Source organism: Aulonocara stuartgranti, assembly GCF_965226115.1.
Source record: "Aulonocara stuartgranti genome assembly, chromosome: 3".
NCBI classification, from domain to species: Eukaryota; Metazoa; Chordata; class Actinopteri; order Cichliformes; family Cichlidae; genus Aulonocara; species Aulonocara stuartgranti.
In genome coordinates, this window is record NC_138941.1 from 52,715,620 (window position 1) to 52,732,826 (window position 17,207).

At 35.4% G+C, this 17,207-nt stretch overlaps 4 protein-coding genes across 9 annotated transcripts in view; 3 read left to right on the forward strand and 1 right to left on the reverse strand.

The window, feature by feature from the left end:
* Nucleotides 1-17,207, forward strand: part of LOC309702719 (uncharacterized protein) — a 137,127-nt gene that overhangs the window by 77,322 nt on the left and 42,598 nt on the right. The gene's annotated exons all lie outside the window — the stretch shown is intronic.
* The window catches only part of LOC309702744 (CD276 antigen-like), a 132,573-nt gene that overhangs the window by 57,904 nt on the left and 57,462 nt on the right, over nucleotides 1-17,207 (reverse strand). The gene's annotated exons all lie outside the window — the stretch shown is intronic.
* Nucleotides 2,694-7,380, forward strand: LOC309702703 (polymeric immunoglobulin receptor-like). 2 transcript variants are annotated; one of them, XM_082527318.1, is made up of 6 exons: nucleotides 2,694-2,751; nucleotides 4,168-4,282; nucleotides 4,407-4,742; nucleotides 5,567-5,887; nucleotides 6,420-6,685; nucleotides 6,900-7,380. In XM_082527318.1, exons 2-6 carry the CDS (start codon nucleotides 4,243-4,245, stop codon nucleotides 6,999-7,001), a joined length of 1,065 nt encoding a protein of 354 aa, XP_082383444.1. In that variant the 5' UTR covers nucleotides 2,694-2,751; nucleotides 4,168-4,242; the 3' UTR covers nucleotides 7,002-7,380. The 2 variants fall into 2 exon arrangements, with proteins under 2 accessions (XP_082383444.1, XP_082383443.1); XM_082527317.1 differs by lacking the exon at nucleotides 2,694-2,751 and having other exon boundaries at nucleotides 4,094-4,282.
* On the forward strand, nucleotides 11,224-15,910 carry LOC309702704 (polymeric immunoglobulin receptor-like). 2 transcript variants are annotated; one of them, XM_082527320.1, is made up of 6 exons: nucleotides 11,224-11,281; nucleotides 12,698-12,812; nucleotides 12,937-13,272; nucleotides 14,097-14,417; nucleotides 14,950-15,215; nucleotides 15,430-15,910. In XM_082527320.1, exons 2-6 carry the CDS (start codon nucleotides 12,773-12,775, stop codon nucleotides 15,529-15,531), a joined length of 1,065 nt encoding a protein of 354 aa, XP_082383446.1. In that variant the 5' UTR covers nucleotides 11,224-11,281; nucleotides 12,698-12,772; the 3' UTR covers nucleotides 15,532-15,910. The 2 variants fall into 2 exon arrangements, with proteins under 2 accessions (XP_082383446.1, XP_082383445.1); XM_082527319.1 differs by lacking the exon at nucleotides 11,224-11,281 and having other exon boundaries at nucleotides 12,624-12,812.

Here is a 17,207-nt window from a genome sequence, read left to right on the forward strand (position 1 = left end):
ATGATCCACCAGGACAAACTCAGCAGTGTGTGAGGAAGAGGAGGAGGAAGAGCCAGCAGCAGCTGACAGATGGAGAGAATAGACAGACTGTTCCCTGTTTGTGAAGGACTGCTAGGAAAGTTTAAAATCACTAACTGTCTGTCCTGAATCAGTCTTATTAGGTAATGTTCAAATAATTTTATCCTCCCAGTGTTTTCAGTGTGGGAGAAAGTACTCAGGGCCTTCAAGTTACACACTATGAAAGGCAGCAACAAGTTTAACATTCAGAAACCTAAAGTATGTATCAGCAGCAGAATGGAGCTAAAAATAAATGTTTGTTTCAGTTCTATGAAGCTTTGAGTATTTTGGATTAGTAGCACTGCTGTGTTTGTTGCATCATATTGCTGTAATTGTTTATATGCTTTATATATTCTGAGGTAAGTTGATCTATAGTGTTACATCATATTCTATAAGGATGTTATGTGTTTGTAGACTTTCTGCCCAGTTTGACCCATTTAGCAGAAGTCAGCCTGTTTAAGGCTCTGATATCTATTCTGTATGACTTAAAGCAGTTATGACATGGTCTGATTTTATTACCCAATAAAGGAATATTTCATATATCAGTCTACTCTTCATTCTATCAGAAACAGTTTTCACTGCTCATACATTTGGTTTTTACATGTATATGTGAGTATTGAGCCAAATGTAATGTAATGCCAACATATTAAACGGACAATATTTGTCTCTCATGTATAATACATCTGTATATACACTGTCAAAGGTACTTGTCTTTGAGTGATTTAAGCTGATAGGCAATATAAATAACTGCAACTTGAATCTTTGACCCAGAGTTCAAGCTCAGTACTGTAATATATGCTTTTATATATATATATATTAGGGGTGCAACGATACACAAAATTCACGGTTCAGTTCGGCTCAATACTTTGGTGTTACAGTTCGATATTTTTTCGATACAAACAAAAATGTTCATGCCTTTTTAATTTGTCATTTATTAAAATTATAAATATATATTTTAACTCAAAAGTACAGTTTTTAAATTTAATGTTGCTGAAACAACAAAGTAATAAAAAAGTAAATATATCTGATTGAGGAATCACTCATTAACTTTTTTGCAATAGTAATCCCTTACTTTACTCATTATTTGAAAATAGTAATCGGATTACACTAACGTGTTACTTGTAACGCATTACTGCCCATCTTGGCTCATGGGGCTCATTTGATTATCTGGTTTTCTCTGTATGTATTATAGTAGGGTCTAGCTTACAATATAAAGGGGGTGACTGTTGTTATGATTTGGCGCTATATAAATATAATTGAATTAAACTGAATTGAAATGCAGTCTGCATATTTCTCTTTTAAATAGTTAATTTTACACGAGCACGTTGTAAACAAAAGCTCAGATAACTCATGCAATAAATTTGCACCTTGACAATAAACAAACTGTGATGTTTTATAGTATTAATGAGAAATTGGAAAATTCTTGCATTCCTCAAACAGAAAGTGGAACTAATGTTACAAATCTGACAACCTACTTCTGTGTTCATTAAAAAAAAGCATGTTATTTTGAAGAACTTAGTATCACATCATTACCTCAGAGAACAGAATAATCCAGAAAACACAAAACTGCAATTTAATGTAAAATATTTTTTATTTTTTCAGAATTGTTTTGTCACTTTGAGATTGAAATTACTGTACTACAAGCAACTAACCACACAACACTCATACATCACTCACACCTTTGAGTAAGAAACATTTCAGGTTATTTTTTCCTGTATCATACTGACTGACGCAAAACACTGACTGTTTTCTCTCCACCAGACTATTCTTACAGCCTCTAACAGCCGTGTTTACTGTTTCCAAGTAAACGAAGCAGCTTGTATGAAGATACAATACGTGGTTGCACAACATCATAGATTACGTGTCAGTGAAACCCAAAATGTTTGGTGTCTTGAGCAAATTACTATCTTGTTAGCATCTTATCATTTCTCTGATGTAGTTTAGAAGTAAATGTGGTATGCTGTGAAGTCCTGATAGATTCGAGTTCTTAATCTGAAAACAACAGCTTTATGTTTTACTAAAAATTACAAAATCACTCTCAGGGATGGAGCTTTCTAGGCAGTGGAAACTGTCCAGTGTCTTTTTCTTGTACAGACTTCTTTGGTTTATCATAAAAAATAACAAAATCAAGATTGTAAATTTGAACTAGCTCTGCTGTTGATTATCTAAATGAGACTGTTATGAATATTTAGTATTTCAAAAATGCAGAGGATGTGTAAAAGCTACAAAAACCACACAAAACAGTCTCAATCCAAGTAAAGTGTTTCTTATCTGTTTGATCTAAGTTTTTAAGTTATGTACATACAGATAGGAGACAGGAGGGTGGGGAGGGTGAGAGGGGAAATGACACACAGGAAATCCATGTCCTGCATTGAGAACTCAAACCTTCAGTATATGGGTCGCCTGTTTAACCAGGTTAATTATATCAATACTGTAAACTAAGTCTGACAGTGAGTTAGTGACAGTAAGACAAACCCACTCCCTCCTCCAACTATGATGGGCTAAAGAGAGGCTTTGTGCATGCTTCTCTGGAGTTGACAAACTGTCTAAAAGCGAGCATAACTGGCAGCTTGTTCCTACTTTAATAACTGGTAAATTTCACAGAAGTCCAAAACAACTCCCAAACTACCAGGAAGGAGACAACAGAAGCGCCTATTTTTACCTCCACTGTAATTTGTTCCATCTTCCAAGCTGGTGAGTGGTTGTTGTTGTTACTTATGAACCTGTTTTGTAAGAATCCTACATTAAATGATTTGATCAGATATTTTTTATTTTATATTTTTATGGTATACTATTGGCTGCTGCCCTCACTGACAGACAGTGTTTAGGAGTAAAAGAATACATGTACCACGTATTTAAAATACAAAATATGAGTAACTGTATTCTGTTACAGTTACTGTTTAAAAAGGTGATTTTTAGAATACAGTTACTTTGTTGAAATAAATGGATTAGACTTTGTTTTTTTCCTGTTTCATATATTAGGTTATGCCCTCTCTATTTTTGGTAATTCCATGCCGGTGGAAACCCAAGCAAAACACGCATTAAGAGGCTCTAATGTCTATGTCTCAATCTTGCGCCCCATGTCACCCCTACTTGCGGCCGCATAATGATGTGAAGAAATATTTTTTAAAGTTATTATTCAAAAACTTTTTTAATATCAAAGCAACAGGCAGCGAGTTACAGGCATAGCCCTAATGAATGTAGCATCATGGACAGTGTAGTCCGTGCTGCAGGGAGAATGGACTGGGAGAAAGGAGATTCGAAAAGTACGAGTTGTCACCAACCAGAAATTGGAGACAGAAGCATGCAAATATAATAATAACCACTGCAGCCATCTAGTTGGTATTGGTATTGCGAATAACCTCCAGTAAACGTAATAAATCACACAGCAATAGTACATTCATGTAGTTGTAAAATATGTTACTCTCATTGAGTAACGTAACGGAATACGTTACAAAATACACTTTGTGGCATGTATTCTGTAATCTGTAGTGGAATACATTTTAAAAGTAACCTTCCCAACACAATGACACACATGATATGTGTTTTCCTTGTTAGACATTACAAACTGATTCACATTCAAGAAATTCTTTAAATTCATTTTACACTTGGCACCATTTGGCGCACTGTGCCATTAATTTTAATTATTTGATATTGAATAATTTCAAAATGCAAAATCAAAAGAACTTAGTGATTTATAAATAAATACATTAATATTCTTCCTTACTCCTATGTTTTTTGCATTTCATTTTACTGTTCACAACAAGAACATTGCATTAATTATAAAATGGTTACATGGCTGCAAAACAAAGAAAAAATCTGTTTCATGTGTTCCTCTCAGAGCCTGAACCACCTGTCGTCAGCATTTCAAAGTCAAATTTAGTCTGAAACTCTTTTATTCACATTTAGAACATCAGAGAAGCTTCACACTACTGATCTACAAACAGGCAGATTCATAATGTTAGATATACGATGTTTTGTACACACATACGTTTCATTATCACATCATCATCCTCATTAGCATGTGATGAATGCATCTAAAAAAATTGAAGGAAGTGATAAAAAGGAAACAACTTACTGAGTAACTTCAGTTTTCTGATGATCTGACAGACACAGACAGAGTGAAGAGTCAGACGCTGTTCTTCTGAAGTTTAACAACTTTTCTGCATCAGGATCGAAGTCAGAATGAAAATCCTCCATTTTCTTTTCTTCTGCTTCTTATCAGGTGAGGGCTGATGATCGTAATGTTTCTCTTTAATAAAAAGAAATGGAAGTCATCTTTATGAATCATTTCATAAAATACACATATTTTCATCTTGTGATATTTATAGTTTTTTTTCATCTGACAGGTGCAGCTGTGCAAGTCGAGGCAAAACACAATATTTGGTCTGCAGCTGAAGGAGGAAATGCATCATTTGTCTGCTACTTAACTTTATCTGGAAGCACAAAGTTCTTCTGTAAGGAAAAATGTGAGCGAGCAGAAGATATCCTCATTAAAACAGATGGAAGCACAGCTCAGAGTGGGAGATACAGCATGAAGTATAAAGATGGATCTCCAGGAAGAGGAATTGTGTCTGCGACCTTCACACACATGATCAAGTCTGACTCAGGAATGTACAGGTGTGCTTTAGGAAGACCTTCTGTTCCAGATTCAAACTATGACTTTGAGGTCAGAGTTTCAAATGGTGAGTTTTTACAAAAATTCCCTGAAATAAAAAATGTAAAGGACCCCACTAACTCGTATTTAGCAATACAGAGCATGTTTATATCAAGGTGTTTAATTAATCAATAAATGTAACTTTAATGTGATATACTATGTAGGTGTACATTTTACACAGCATGTAAAAACTGTAGTGTCATCAGTTGAATTGAAATTCTAGCACCTCAGTGTAAAGCCAAAACAATATAAAATGATTTTGGAGTCAAATTTCAGCTCTGCTAAAACCAACACAGTTTTACAACAAATTAAACTATCACAGTCTAAAGCCAAATCTGTCTCTTGTTCACATATTTGACTGATTTTGAGTGTAAGTATGATGGCTTGTATCATGATTTTAATAGAAAGATTCTATTAATGTATTATTTATAAGTAACAGAAGCCAATTTTGTGTCATTTGAGAAACCTCAAAAAAGATGAATATCTTCCAAAAGTCTCATGCTAAAAACAAGTTAGTCACCTTTTATTATAAGTTTTGATACCAGGATCTTCTAGCTGCAAGTCCTGAAAAATGCTTCACAAAATAAGCCAAATGAAAGAAAAAAATAACTTCAAGGGTCCGTATATCTGCCCTTCAACTTCATAGTATGAAGGTAACATTTTGCGTGGCTTCATTAAATACTGTACAACAAAAAGTGTTGATTCTGAGAGGATCAGGTAAGCATGTGTTGTTTTCTGATCTAATATGAAAAGATAACTTTGTTTATTTTAACCAGGAAATATAATTATGATATAATAGCTTACAGTTTCAGTTCTTACTCCAATCCAACTGAATGTTCTTGTATTTCACAGATCTGGGCAAAAGGGTTGGTTTTTATCGCACACAAACTGAGGGAGACAACATCACATTGGGATGTTCTAATACTGTGTACGGACAGAGGAAGTTTTTTTGCAAGAATCAGTGTAAGAATGAAGGGGAGATCCTCATTGACACAAGCAATGATAAATCTGTGAGTGGCAGATACAGCATTGAATACACAGCAGGATCTCTGTTTGGACTGTATGCGACCATCACACAGCTGACCAAGTCAGACACAGGAGAGTACAGCTGTGGTTATGGAAACCCTCTGTCTCCAGATTCATACAGCAGTGTAAATGTTCTTGTTATTCATGGTAAGTTTCTTTTCAAAATAGTAAAGACATTATTATTATTATTAAGATCACAACTTAAACAGGAACCAAAAACAAAAACAAAGTAAACTAATTATAACTATAAGTATAAGATTAAAGACAATCACAGTGAGATTGATGTTACTGCCCGAGATCAGCTGATACACTGGCTGAGACATCATTAAACTGTCCTAAAACTGTCTAAATTGAAATAGAGGTTTGACATTTAAAAAAAGGTTGGATGACCAATCTCAGAGTATTATTTTGTTTTTGTGCAGGTAAATTTAATCATCTGTTCAACTGCAAAACCATATCTCTTATGATGCTTTAATTTAAAAAAAAAATGAAGATATTGTCATACGTATTAAGTTTCACAGCCATGTTTTCTTTTAATCACTGCACATATCTCCAAAATTCATTTTCTTTTGTGTTTGATACATGTTTGTATTTACCTGTATGACAGTATTATTATTATGGTGTATTAGTGTGTATTACTATTGATTTTTTATTAATTGTTTTTGTATATCATTCACAGCTTTAAACACAACTGCCTCCCCACTACAAACAGCAACACAAATGGCTTCAAACCCACCTGCTTTCACTCTACAGACGAAAGCAACACAGAGTGAAAGTGTCACTGCAAGAGTCTCTACACATTGTCCTGACTCCTCCTGGCTTCTGGTTGTGCGTGCGTCCTTGGATGGTGTTTTGCTGATGGCTGTTTTCCTCATGCTCTGCTACATTAATAAGACAAGGAGGAACTTTGGACTGAACACCAGAGAAAATGACACAAACATGGAGGTGAGTTTGTGTCACTTGTGTCACTCATCTGGTGAACTTCTTTTGATATTTTGAATGTTGCAGCATTTTTTTTCCTGTCTCTGAAAAAAAAAACACTTTGTGCTTCTTATTTTTAAACTTCAATGTCCATGAAATGGTAATGTGGTAATATGGTTGTTGAAAATCTGTTGTACTTCTCATGTTTTATGTTGTTTGCTTTATTTGTTTGTTTTAGTTTCAGTTATTTGCTGCGCATGACAGCTTGGACCCAACCTCAGAACATAAAGAGCCCAAACGCAGCGGGACCAAACCTGCATTATTAAAGACCAAAATCTAAAAAGTAAAAAATTCCCATGATTTAAAATTTGGTTGTCTTCTCTCTCATATCTGTTTAGTTTTGATGTTTTTGAGCATGTTTCTGAGATTTGATGATACAATCTGCTTCACTATGTTTTATTGTTGTTCTGTTGTTCTATATCTGTATCAGCATAATTAATAAGGAGACTTTGGAGGAAGTTCAAAGCTTGGCTGCCTAATCATGTAATCAAGCAACATTGTAACTTTTAACTTGGAGAGGTTGTGCACATTTGGTTTTACTTTATGTATTTGTGTACTCTGTGATTTAGAAATTTATGTGCTTACTTATGTGTTTGAAACTACTAGCTTTTCTTACAAGGTATATACAATCAAAGAAAAATGAAGATATTGTCATACGTATTAAGTTGCACAGCCATGTTTTCTTTTAATCACTTATACAAAAAAAATAAACATCTGCAAAATAATGTGATGTTTCCTTAAATGAATTAGAAATATACAGAGTGCTCTACAATAATGAGGCTGTGTCCCAATTCAGAGACCGCACGCTTGAAGTACGCATTTTGAGTGCGATTACGTCACCGCCACGCGACGTCGGCTGTCCCAATTCGAAGTGTACTTCAAATGCATACTCCAAATGCACAGTCGATTTCCCCAAATATCAAGCGTGGTCCGGTGCACGCTTCGTGGTCCCATATATCCCACAATCCATAGCGCACCGGTGGGTGTGGATAATTTTGCCGCAAAGTATGGCAGAAGGGAGCGGCCGAAGAGTGAACTGTCAAAAGTAAGTAGTGAATATGATGTCACTTATTTATGTGCGAATGTTTAATAATGAAGAACATTAAAACATTACTGTTGGCCACATGTCGGCAAAGTTATGTGACATTAGTGATGTTTGTACTAACTTGGTTTTAAAGCCTTTACTTTAAAATATACGCCGTTCAATAGCTGAGCTTAATCTTACAGAGAATGTGATGATTTTATGGATAATTAAAGTCAGTCATATATCCACAAACACAACAAGCTGAAAGTCAGTGATGCTGCTCGGTTTGCAGTCCTGAATATCACGGCACAAGCAGGATCCACTGCACCGTTAATGTTAACTATATTATATTGCTGCCTCTGCTCGGTGGTGTCGAGCCAAACAGACTTTAACGTGTGTTTGAACGAGCTGATGGTTCACTCGTTAAGCTGAAAGAAAGATGCTTTAATCACAGGAGTCACACATGTGTCCACTGTACCATCTGGGAACTCTTCTTGTTTAGCACTCGTAATAACACAAACACTAAATCCTCCTTCTCTGGTGCTGTTTTGTAGCAGTGTGTACACCTGAGACTGTCACCTGTCTGTCTGTCCTGCACTCTCTCTGTTTTTTTCTCTCTGATTGTGGAATAAAAGTATGAACATGTATTTATAAGTTACACTTGTGTTTGAATCCTGCAGCTTATCACACATTTGATTTCCATGTGTAACAACTGCAAGTGTCCAGAGTGAGGACAGACTGAGGGACCCACTGCTGCACATCATCTGTGAGGCTTTGCATCCCTGATGATCCACCAGGACAAACTCAGCAGTGTGTGAGGAAGAGGAGGAGGAAGAGCCAGCAGCAGCTGACAGATGGAGAGAATAGACAGACTGTTCCCTGTTTGTGAAGGACTGCTAGGAAAGTTTAAAATCACTAACTGTCTGTCCTGAATCAGTCTTATTAGGTAATGTTCAAATAATTTTATCCTCCCAGTGTTTTCAGTGTGGGAGAAAGTACTCAGGGCCTTCAAGTTACACACTATGAAAGGCAGCAACAAGTTTAACATTCAGAAACCTAAAGTATGTATCAGCAGCAGAATGGAGCTAAAAATAAATGTTTGTTTCAGTTCTATGAAGCTTTGAGTATTTTGGATTAGTAGCACTGCTGTGTTTGTTGCATCATATTGCTGTAATTGTTTATATGCTTTATATATTCTGAGGTAAGTTGATCTATAGTGTTACATCATATTCTATAAGGATGTTATGTGTTTGTAGACTTTCTGCCCAGTTTGACCCATTTAGCAGAAGTCAGCCTGTTTAAGGCTCTGATATCTATTCTGTATGACTTAAAGCAGTTATGACATGGTCTGATTTTATTACCCAATAAAGGAATATTTCATATATCAGTCTACTCTTCATTCTATCAGAAACAGTTTTCACTGCTCATACATTTGGTTTTTACATGTATATGTGAGTATTGAGCCAAATGTAATGTAATGCCAACATATTAAACGGACAATATTTGTCTCTCATGTATAATACATCTGTATATACACTGTCAAAGGTACTTGTCTTTGAGTGATTTAAGCTGATAGGCAATATAAATAACTGCAACTTGAATCTTTGACCCAGAGTTCAAGCTCAGTACTGTAATATATGCTTTTATATATATATATATTAGGGGTGCAACGATACACAAAATTCACGGTTCAGTTCGGCTCAATACTTTGGTGTTACAGTTCGATATTTTTTCGATACAAACAAAAATGTTCATGCCTTTTTAATTTGTCATTTATTAAAATTATAAATATATATTTTAACTCAAAAGTACAGTTTTTAAATTTAATGTTGCTGAAACAACAAAGTAATAAAAAAGTAAATATATCTGATTGAGGAATCACTCATTAACTTTTTTGCAATAGTAATCCCTTACTTTACTCATTATTTGAAAATAGTAATCGGATTACACTAACGTGTTACTTGTAACGCATTACTGCCCATCTTGGCTCATGGGGCTCATTTGATTATCTGGTTTTCTCTGTATGTATTATAGTAGGGTCTAGCTTACAATATAAAGGGGGTGACTGTTGTTATGATTTGGCGCTATATAAATATAATTGAATTAAACTGAATTGAAATGCAGTCTGCATATTTCTCTTTTAAATAGTTAATTTTACACGAGCACGTTGTAAACAAAAGCTCAGATAACTCATGCAATAAATTTGCACCTTGACAATAAACAAACTGTGATGTTTTATAGTATTAATGAGAAATTGGAAAATTCTTGCATTCCTCAAACAGAAAGTGGAACTAATGTTACAAATCTGACAACCTACTTCTGTGTTCATTAAAAAAAAGCATGTTATTTTGAAGAACTTAGTATCACATCATTACCTCAGAGAACAGAATAATCCAGAAAACACAAAACTGCAATTTAATGTAAAATATTTTTTATTTTTTCAGAATTGTTTTGTCACTTTGAGATTGAAATTACTGTACTACAAGCAACTAACCACACAACACTCATACATCACTCACACCTTTGAGTAAGAAACATTTCAGGTTATTTTTTCCTGTATCATACTGACTGACGCAAAACACTGACTGTTTTCTCTCCACCAGACTATTCTTACAGCCTCTAACAGCCGTGTTTACTGTTTCCAAGTAAACGAAGCAGCTTGTATGAAGATACAATACGTGGTTGCACAACATCATAGATTACGTGTCAGTGAAACCCAAAATGTTTGGTGTCTTGAGCAAATTACTATCTTGTTAGCATCTTATCATTTCTCTGATGTAGTTTAGAAGTAAATGTGGTATGCTGTGAAGTCCTGATAGATTCGAGTTCTTAATCTGAAAACAACAGCTTTATGTTTTACTAAAAATTACAAAATCACTCTCAGGGATGGAGCTTTCTAGGCAGTGGAAACTGTCCAGTGTCTTTTTCTTGTACAGACTTCTTTGGTTTATCATAAAAAATAACAAAATCAAGATTGTAAATTTGAACTAGCTCTGCTGTTGATTATCTAAATGAGACTGTTATGAATATTTAGTATTTCAAAAATGCAGAGGATGTGTAAAAGCTACAAAAACCACACAAAACAGTCTCAATCCAAGTAAAGTGTTTCTTATCTGTTTGATCTAAGTTTTTAAGTTATGTACATACAGATAGGAGACAGGAGGGTGGGGAGGGTGAGAGGGGAAATGACACACAGGAAATCCATGTCCTGCATTGAGAACTCAAACCTTCAGTATATGGGTCGCCTGTTTAACCAGGTTAATTATATCAATACTGTAAACTAAGTCTGACAGTGAGTTAGTGACAGTAAGACAAACCCACTCCCTCCTCCAACTATGATGGGCTAAAGAGAGGCTTTGTGCATGCTTCTCTGGAGTTGACAAACTGTCTAAAAGCGAGCATAACTGGCAGCTTGTTCCTACTTTAATAACTGGTAAATTTCACAGAAGTCCAAAACAACTCCCAAACTACCAGGAAGGAGACAACAGAAGCGCCTATTTTTACCTCCACTGTAATTTGTTCCATCTTCCAAGCTGGTGAGTGGTTGTTGTTGTTACTTATGAACCTGTTTTGTAAGAATCCTACATTAAATGATTTGATCAGATATTTTTTATTTTATATTTTTATGGTATACTATTGGCTGCTGCCCTCACTGACAGACAGTGTTTAGGAGTAAAAGAATACATGTACCACGTATTTAAAATACAAAATATGAGTAACTGTATTCTGTTACAGTTACTGTTTAAAAAGGTGATTTTTAGAATACAGTTACTTTGTTGAAATAAATGGATTAGACTTTGTTTTTTTCCTGTTTCATATATTAGGTTATGCCCTCTCTATTTTTGGTAATTCCATGCCGGTGGAAACCCAAGCAAAACACGCATTAAGAGGCTCTAATGTCTATGTCTCAATCTTGCGCCCCATGTCACCCCTACTTGCGGCCGCATAATGATGTGAAGAAATATTTTTTAAAGTTATTATTCAAAAACTTTTTTAATATCAAAGCAACAGGCAGCGAGTTACAGGCATAGCCCTAATGAATGTAGCATCATGGACAGTGTAGTCCGTGCTGCAGGGAGAATGGACTGGGAGAAAGGAGATTCGAAAAGTACGAGTTGTCACCAACCAGAAATTGGAGACAGAAGCATGCAAATATAATAATAACCACTGCAGCCATCTAGTTGGTATTGGTATTGCGAATAACCTCCAGTAAACGTAATAAATCACACAGCAATAGTACATTCATGTAGTTGTAAAATATGTTACTCTCATTGAGTAACGTAACGGAATACGTTACAAAATACACTTTGTGGCATGTATTCTGTAATCTGTAGTGGAATACATTTTAAAAGTAACCTTCCCAACACAATGACACACATGATATGTGTTTTCCTTGTTAGACATTACAAACTGATTCACATTCAAGAAATTCTTTAAATTCATTTTACACTTGGCACCATTTGGCGCACTGTGCCATTAATTTTAATTATTTGATATTGAATAATTTCAAAATGCAAAATCAAAAGAACTTAGTGATTTATAAATAAATACATTAATATTCTTCCTTACTCCTATGTTTTTTGCATTTCATTTTACTGTTCACAACAAGAACATTGCATTAATTATAAAATGGTTACATGGCTGCAAAACAAAGAAAAAATCTGTTTCATGTGTTCCTCTCAGAGCCTGAACCACCTGTCGTCAGCATTTCAAAGTCAAATTTAGTCTGAAACTCTTTTATTCACATTTAGAACATCAGAGAAGCTTCACACTACTGATCTACAAACAGGCAGATTCATAATGTTAGATATACGATGTTTTGTACACACATACGTTTCATTATCACATCATCATCCTCATTAGCATGTGATGAATGCATCTAAAAAAATTGAAGGAAGTGATAAAAAGGAAACAACTTACTGAGTAACTTCAGTTTTCTGATGATCTGACAGACACAGACAGAGTGAAGAGTCAGACGCTGTTCTTCTGAAGTTTAACAACTTTTCTGCATCAGGATCGAAGTCAGAATGAAAATCCTCCATTTTCTTTTCTTCTGCTTCTTATCAGGTGAGGGCTGATGATCGTAATGTTTCTCTTTAATAAAAAGAAATGGAAGTCATCTTTATGAATCATTTCATAAAATACACATATTTTCATCTTGTGATATTTATAGTTTTTTTTCATCTGACAGGTGCAGCTGTGCAAGTCGAGGCAAAACACAATATTTGGTCTGCAGCTGAAGGAGGAAATGCATCATTTGTCTGCTACTTAACTTTATCTGGAAGCACAAAGTTCTTCTGTAAGGAAAAATGTGAGCGAGCAGAAGATATCCTCATTAAAACAGATGGAAGCACAGCTCAGAGTGGGAGATACAGCATGAAGTATAAAGATGGATCTCCAGGAAGAGGAATTGTGTCTGCGACCTTCACACACATGATCAAGTCTGACTCAGGAATGTACAGGTGTGCTTTAGGAAGACCTTCTGTTCCAGATTCAAACTATGACTTTGAGGTCAGAGTTTCAAATGGTGAGTTTTTACAAAAATTCCCTGAAATAAAAAATGTAAAGGACCCCACTAACTCGTATTTAGCAATACAGAGCATGTTTATATCAAGGTGTTTAATTAATCAATAAATGTAACTTTAATGTGATATACTATGTAGGTGTACATTTTACACAGCATGTAAAAACTGTAGTGTCATCAGTTGAATTGAAATTCTAGCACCTCAGTGTAAAGCCAAAACAATATAAAATGATTTTGGAGTCAAATTTCAGCTCTGCTAAAACCAACACAGTTTTACAACAAATTAAACTATCACAGTCTAAAGCCAAATCTGTCTCTTGTTCACATATTTGACTGATTTTGAGTGTAAGTATGATGGCTTGTATCATGATTTTAATAGAAAGATTCTATTAATGTATTATTTATAAGTAACAGAAGCCAATTTTGTGTCATTTGAGAAACCTCAAAAAAGATGAATATCTTCCAAAAGTCTCATGCTAAAAACAAGTTAGTCACCTTTTATTATAAGTTTTGATACCAGGATCTTCTAGCTGCAAGTCCTGAAAAATGCTTCACAAAATAAGCCAAATGAAAGAAAAAAATAACTTCAAGGGTCCGTATATCTGCCCTTCAACTTCATAGTATGAAGGTAACATTTTGCGTGGCTTCATTAAATACTGTACAACAAAAAGTGTTGATTCTGAGAGGATCAGGTAAGCATGTGTTGTTTTCTGATCTAATATGAAAAGATAACTTTGTTTATTTTAACCAGGAAATATAATTATGATATAATAGCTTACAGTTTCAGTTCTTACTCCAATCCAACTGAATGTTCTTGTATTTCACAGATCTGGGCAAAAGGGTTGGTTTTTATCGCACACAAACTGAGGGAGACAACATCACATTGGGATGTTCTAATACTGTGTACGGACAGAGGAAGTTTTTTTGCAAGAATCAGTGTAAGAATGAAGGGGAGATCCTCATTGACACAAGCAATGATAAATCTGTGAGTGGCAGATACAGCATTGAATACACAGCAGGATCTCTGTTTGGACTGTATGCGACCATCACACAGCTGACCAAGTCAGACACAGGAGAGTACAGCTGTGGTTATGGAAACCCTCTGTCTCCAGATTCATACAGCAGTGTAAATGTTCTTGTTATTCATGGTAAGTTTCTTTTCAAAATAGTAAAGACATTATTATTATTATTAAGATCACAACTTAAACAGGAACCAAAAACAAAAACAAAGTAAACTAATTATAACTATAAGTATAAGATTAAAGACAATCACAGTGAGATTGATGTTACTGCCCGAGATCAGCTGATACACTGGCTGAGACATCATTAAACTGTCCTAAAACTGTCTAAATTGAAATAGAGGTTTGACATTTAAAAAAAGGTTGGATGACCAATCTCAGAGTATTATTTTGTTTTTGTGCAGGTAAATTTAATCATCTGTTCAACTGCAAAACCATATCTCTTATGATGCTTTAATTTAAAAAAAAAATGAAGATATTGTCATACGTATTAAGTTTCACAGCCATGTTTTCTTTTAATCACTGCACATATCTCCAAAATTCATTTTCTTTTGTGTTTGATACATGTTTGTATTTACCTGTATGACAGTATTATTATTATGGTGTATTAGTGTGTATTACTATTGATTTTTTATTAATTGTTTTTGTATATCATTCACAGCTTTAAACACAACTGCCTCCCCACTACAAACAGCAACACAAATGGCTTCAAACCCACCTGCTTTCACTCTACAGACGAAAGCAACACAGAGTGAAAGTGTCACTGCAAGAGTCTCTACACATTGTCCTGACTCCTCCTGGCTTCTGGTTGTGCGTGCGTCCTTGGATGGTGTTTTGCTGATGGCTGTTTTCCTCATGCTCTGCTACATTAATAAGACAAGGAGGAACTTTGGACTGAACACCAGAGAAAATGACACAAACATGGAGGTGAGTTTGTGTCACTTGTGTCACTCATCTGGTGAACTTCTTTTGATATTTTGAATGTTGCAGCATTTTTTTTCCTGTCTCTGAAAAAAAAAACACTTTGTGCTTCTTATTTTTAAACTTCAATGTCCATGAAATGGTAATGTGGTAATATGGTTGTTGAAAATCTGTTGTACTTCTCATGTTTTATGTTGTTTGCTTTATTTGTTTGTTTTAGTTTCAGTTATTTGCTGCGCATGACAGCTTGGACCCAACCTCAGAACATAAAGAGCCCAAACGCAGCGGGACCAAACCTGCATTATTAAAGACCAAAATCTAAAAAGTAAAAAATTCCCATGATTTAAAATTTGGTTGTCTTCTCTCTCATATCTGTTTAGTTTTGATGTTTTTGAGCATGTTTCTGAGATTTGATGATACAATCTGCTTCACTATGTTTTATTGTTGTTCTGTTGTTCTATATCTGTATCAGCATAATTAATAAGGAGACTTTGGAGGAAGTTCAAAGCTTGGCTGCCTAATCATGTAATCAAGCAACATTGTAACTTTTAACTTGGAGAGGTTGTGCACATTTGGTTTTACTTTATGTATTTGTGTACTCTGTGATTTAGAAATTTATGTGCTTACTTATGTGTTTGAAACTACTAGCTTTTCTTACAAGGTATATACAATCAAAGAAAAATGAAGATATTGTCATACGTATTAAGTTGCACAGCCATGTTTTCTTTTAATCACTTATACAAAAAAAATAAACATCTGCAAAATAATGTGATGTTTCCTTAAATGAATTAGAAATATACAGAGTGCTCTACAATAATGAGGCTGTGTCCCAATTCAGAGACCGCACGCTTGAAGTACGCATTTTGAGTGCGATTACGTCACCGCCACGCGACGTCGGCTGTCCCAATTCGAAGTGTACTTCAAATGCATACTCCAAATGCACAGTCGATTTCCCCAAATATCAAGCGTGGTCCGGTGCACGCTTCGTGGTCCCATATATCCCACAATCCATAGCGCACCGGTGGGTGTGGATAATTTTGCCGCAAAGTATGGCAGAAGGGAGCGGCCGAAGAGTGAACTGTCAAAAGTAAGTAGTGAATATGATGTCACTTATTTATGTGCGAATGTTTAATAATGAAGAACATTAAAACATTACTGTTGGCCACATGTCGGCAAAGTTATGTGACATTAGTGATGTTTGTACTAACTTGGTTTTAAAGCCTTTACTTTAAAATATACGCCGTTCAATAGCTGAGCTTAATCTTACAGAGAATGTGATGATTTTATGGATAATTAAAGTCAGTCATATATCCACAAACACAACAAGCTGAAAGTCAGTGATGCTGCTCGGTTTGCAGTCCTGAATATCACGGCACAAGCAGGATCCACTGCACCGTTAATGTTAACTATATTATATTGCTGCCTCTGCTCGGTGGTGTCGAGCCAAACAGACTTTAACGTGTGTTTGAACGAGCTGATGGTTCACTCGTTAAGCTGAAAGAAAGATGCTTTAATCACAGGAGTCACACATGTGTCCACTGTACCATCTGGGAACTCTTCTTGTTTAGCACTCGTAATAACACAAACACTAAATCCTCCTTCTCTGGTGCTGTTTTGTAGCAGTGTGTACACCTGAGACTGTCACCTGTCTGTCTGTCCTGCACTCTCTCTGTTTTTTTCTCTCTGATTGTGGAATAAAAGTATGAACATGTATTTATAAGTTACACTTGTGTTTGAATCCTGCAGCTTATCACACATTTGATTTCCATGTGTAACAACTGCAAGTGTCCAGAGTGAGGACAGACTGAGGGACCCACTGCTGCACATCATCTGTGAGGCTTTGCATCCCTGATGATCCACCAGGACAAACTCAGCAGTGTGTGAGGAAGAGGAGGAGGAAGAGCCAGCAGCAGCTGACAGATGGAGAGAATAGACAGACTGTTCCCTGTTTGTGAAGGACTGCTAGGAAAGTTTAAAATCACTAACTGTCTGTCCTGA

What these genes read in the sequence shown, in the direction of transcription:
- LOC309702703 (XM_082527318.1), top strand. Translation starts at nt 4,243, where the DNA reads ATGAAAATCCTCCATTTTCTTTTCTTCTGCTTCTTATCAG. An exon ending in TTTCTTCTGCTTCTTATCAG is followed by an intron (nt 4,283 to 4,406) that starts GTGAGGGCTGAT and finishes TTCATCTGACAG; the next exon opens with GTGCAGCTGTGCAAGTCGAG. An exon ending in AAATGTTCTTGTTATTCATG is followed by an intron (nt 5,888 to 6,419) that starts GTAAGTTTCTTT and finishes TATCATTCACAG; the next exon opens with CTTTAAACACAACTGCCTCC.
- LOC309702704 (XM_082527320.1), top strand. Translation starts at nt 12,773, where the DNA reads ATGAAAATCCTCCATTTTCTTTTCTTCTGCTTCTTATCAG. An exon ending in TTTCTTCTGCTTCTTATCAG is followed by an intron (nt 12,813 to 12,936) that starts GTGAGGGCTGAT and finishes TTCATCTGACAG; the next exon opens with GTGCAGCTGTGCAAGTCGAG. An exon ending in AAATGTTCTTGTTATTCATG is followed by an intron (nt 14,418 to 14,949) that starts GTAAGTTTCTTT and finishes TATCATTCACAG; the next exon opens with CTTTAAACACAACTGCCTCC.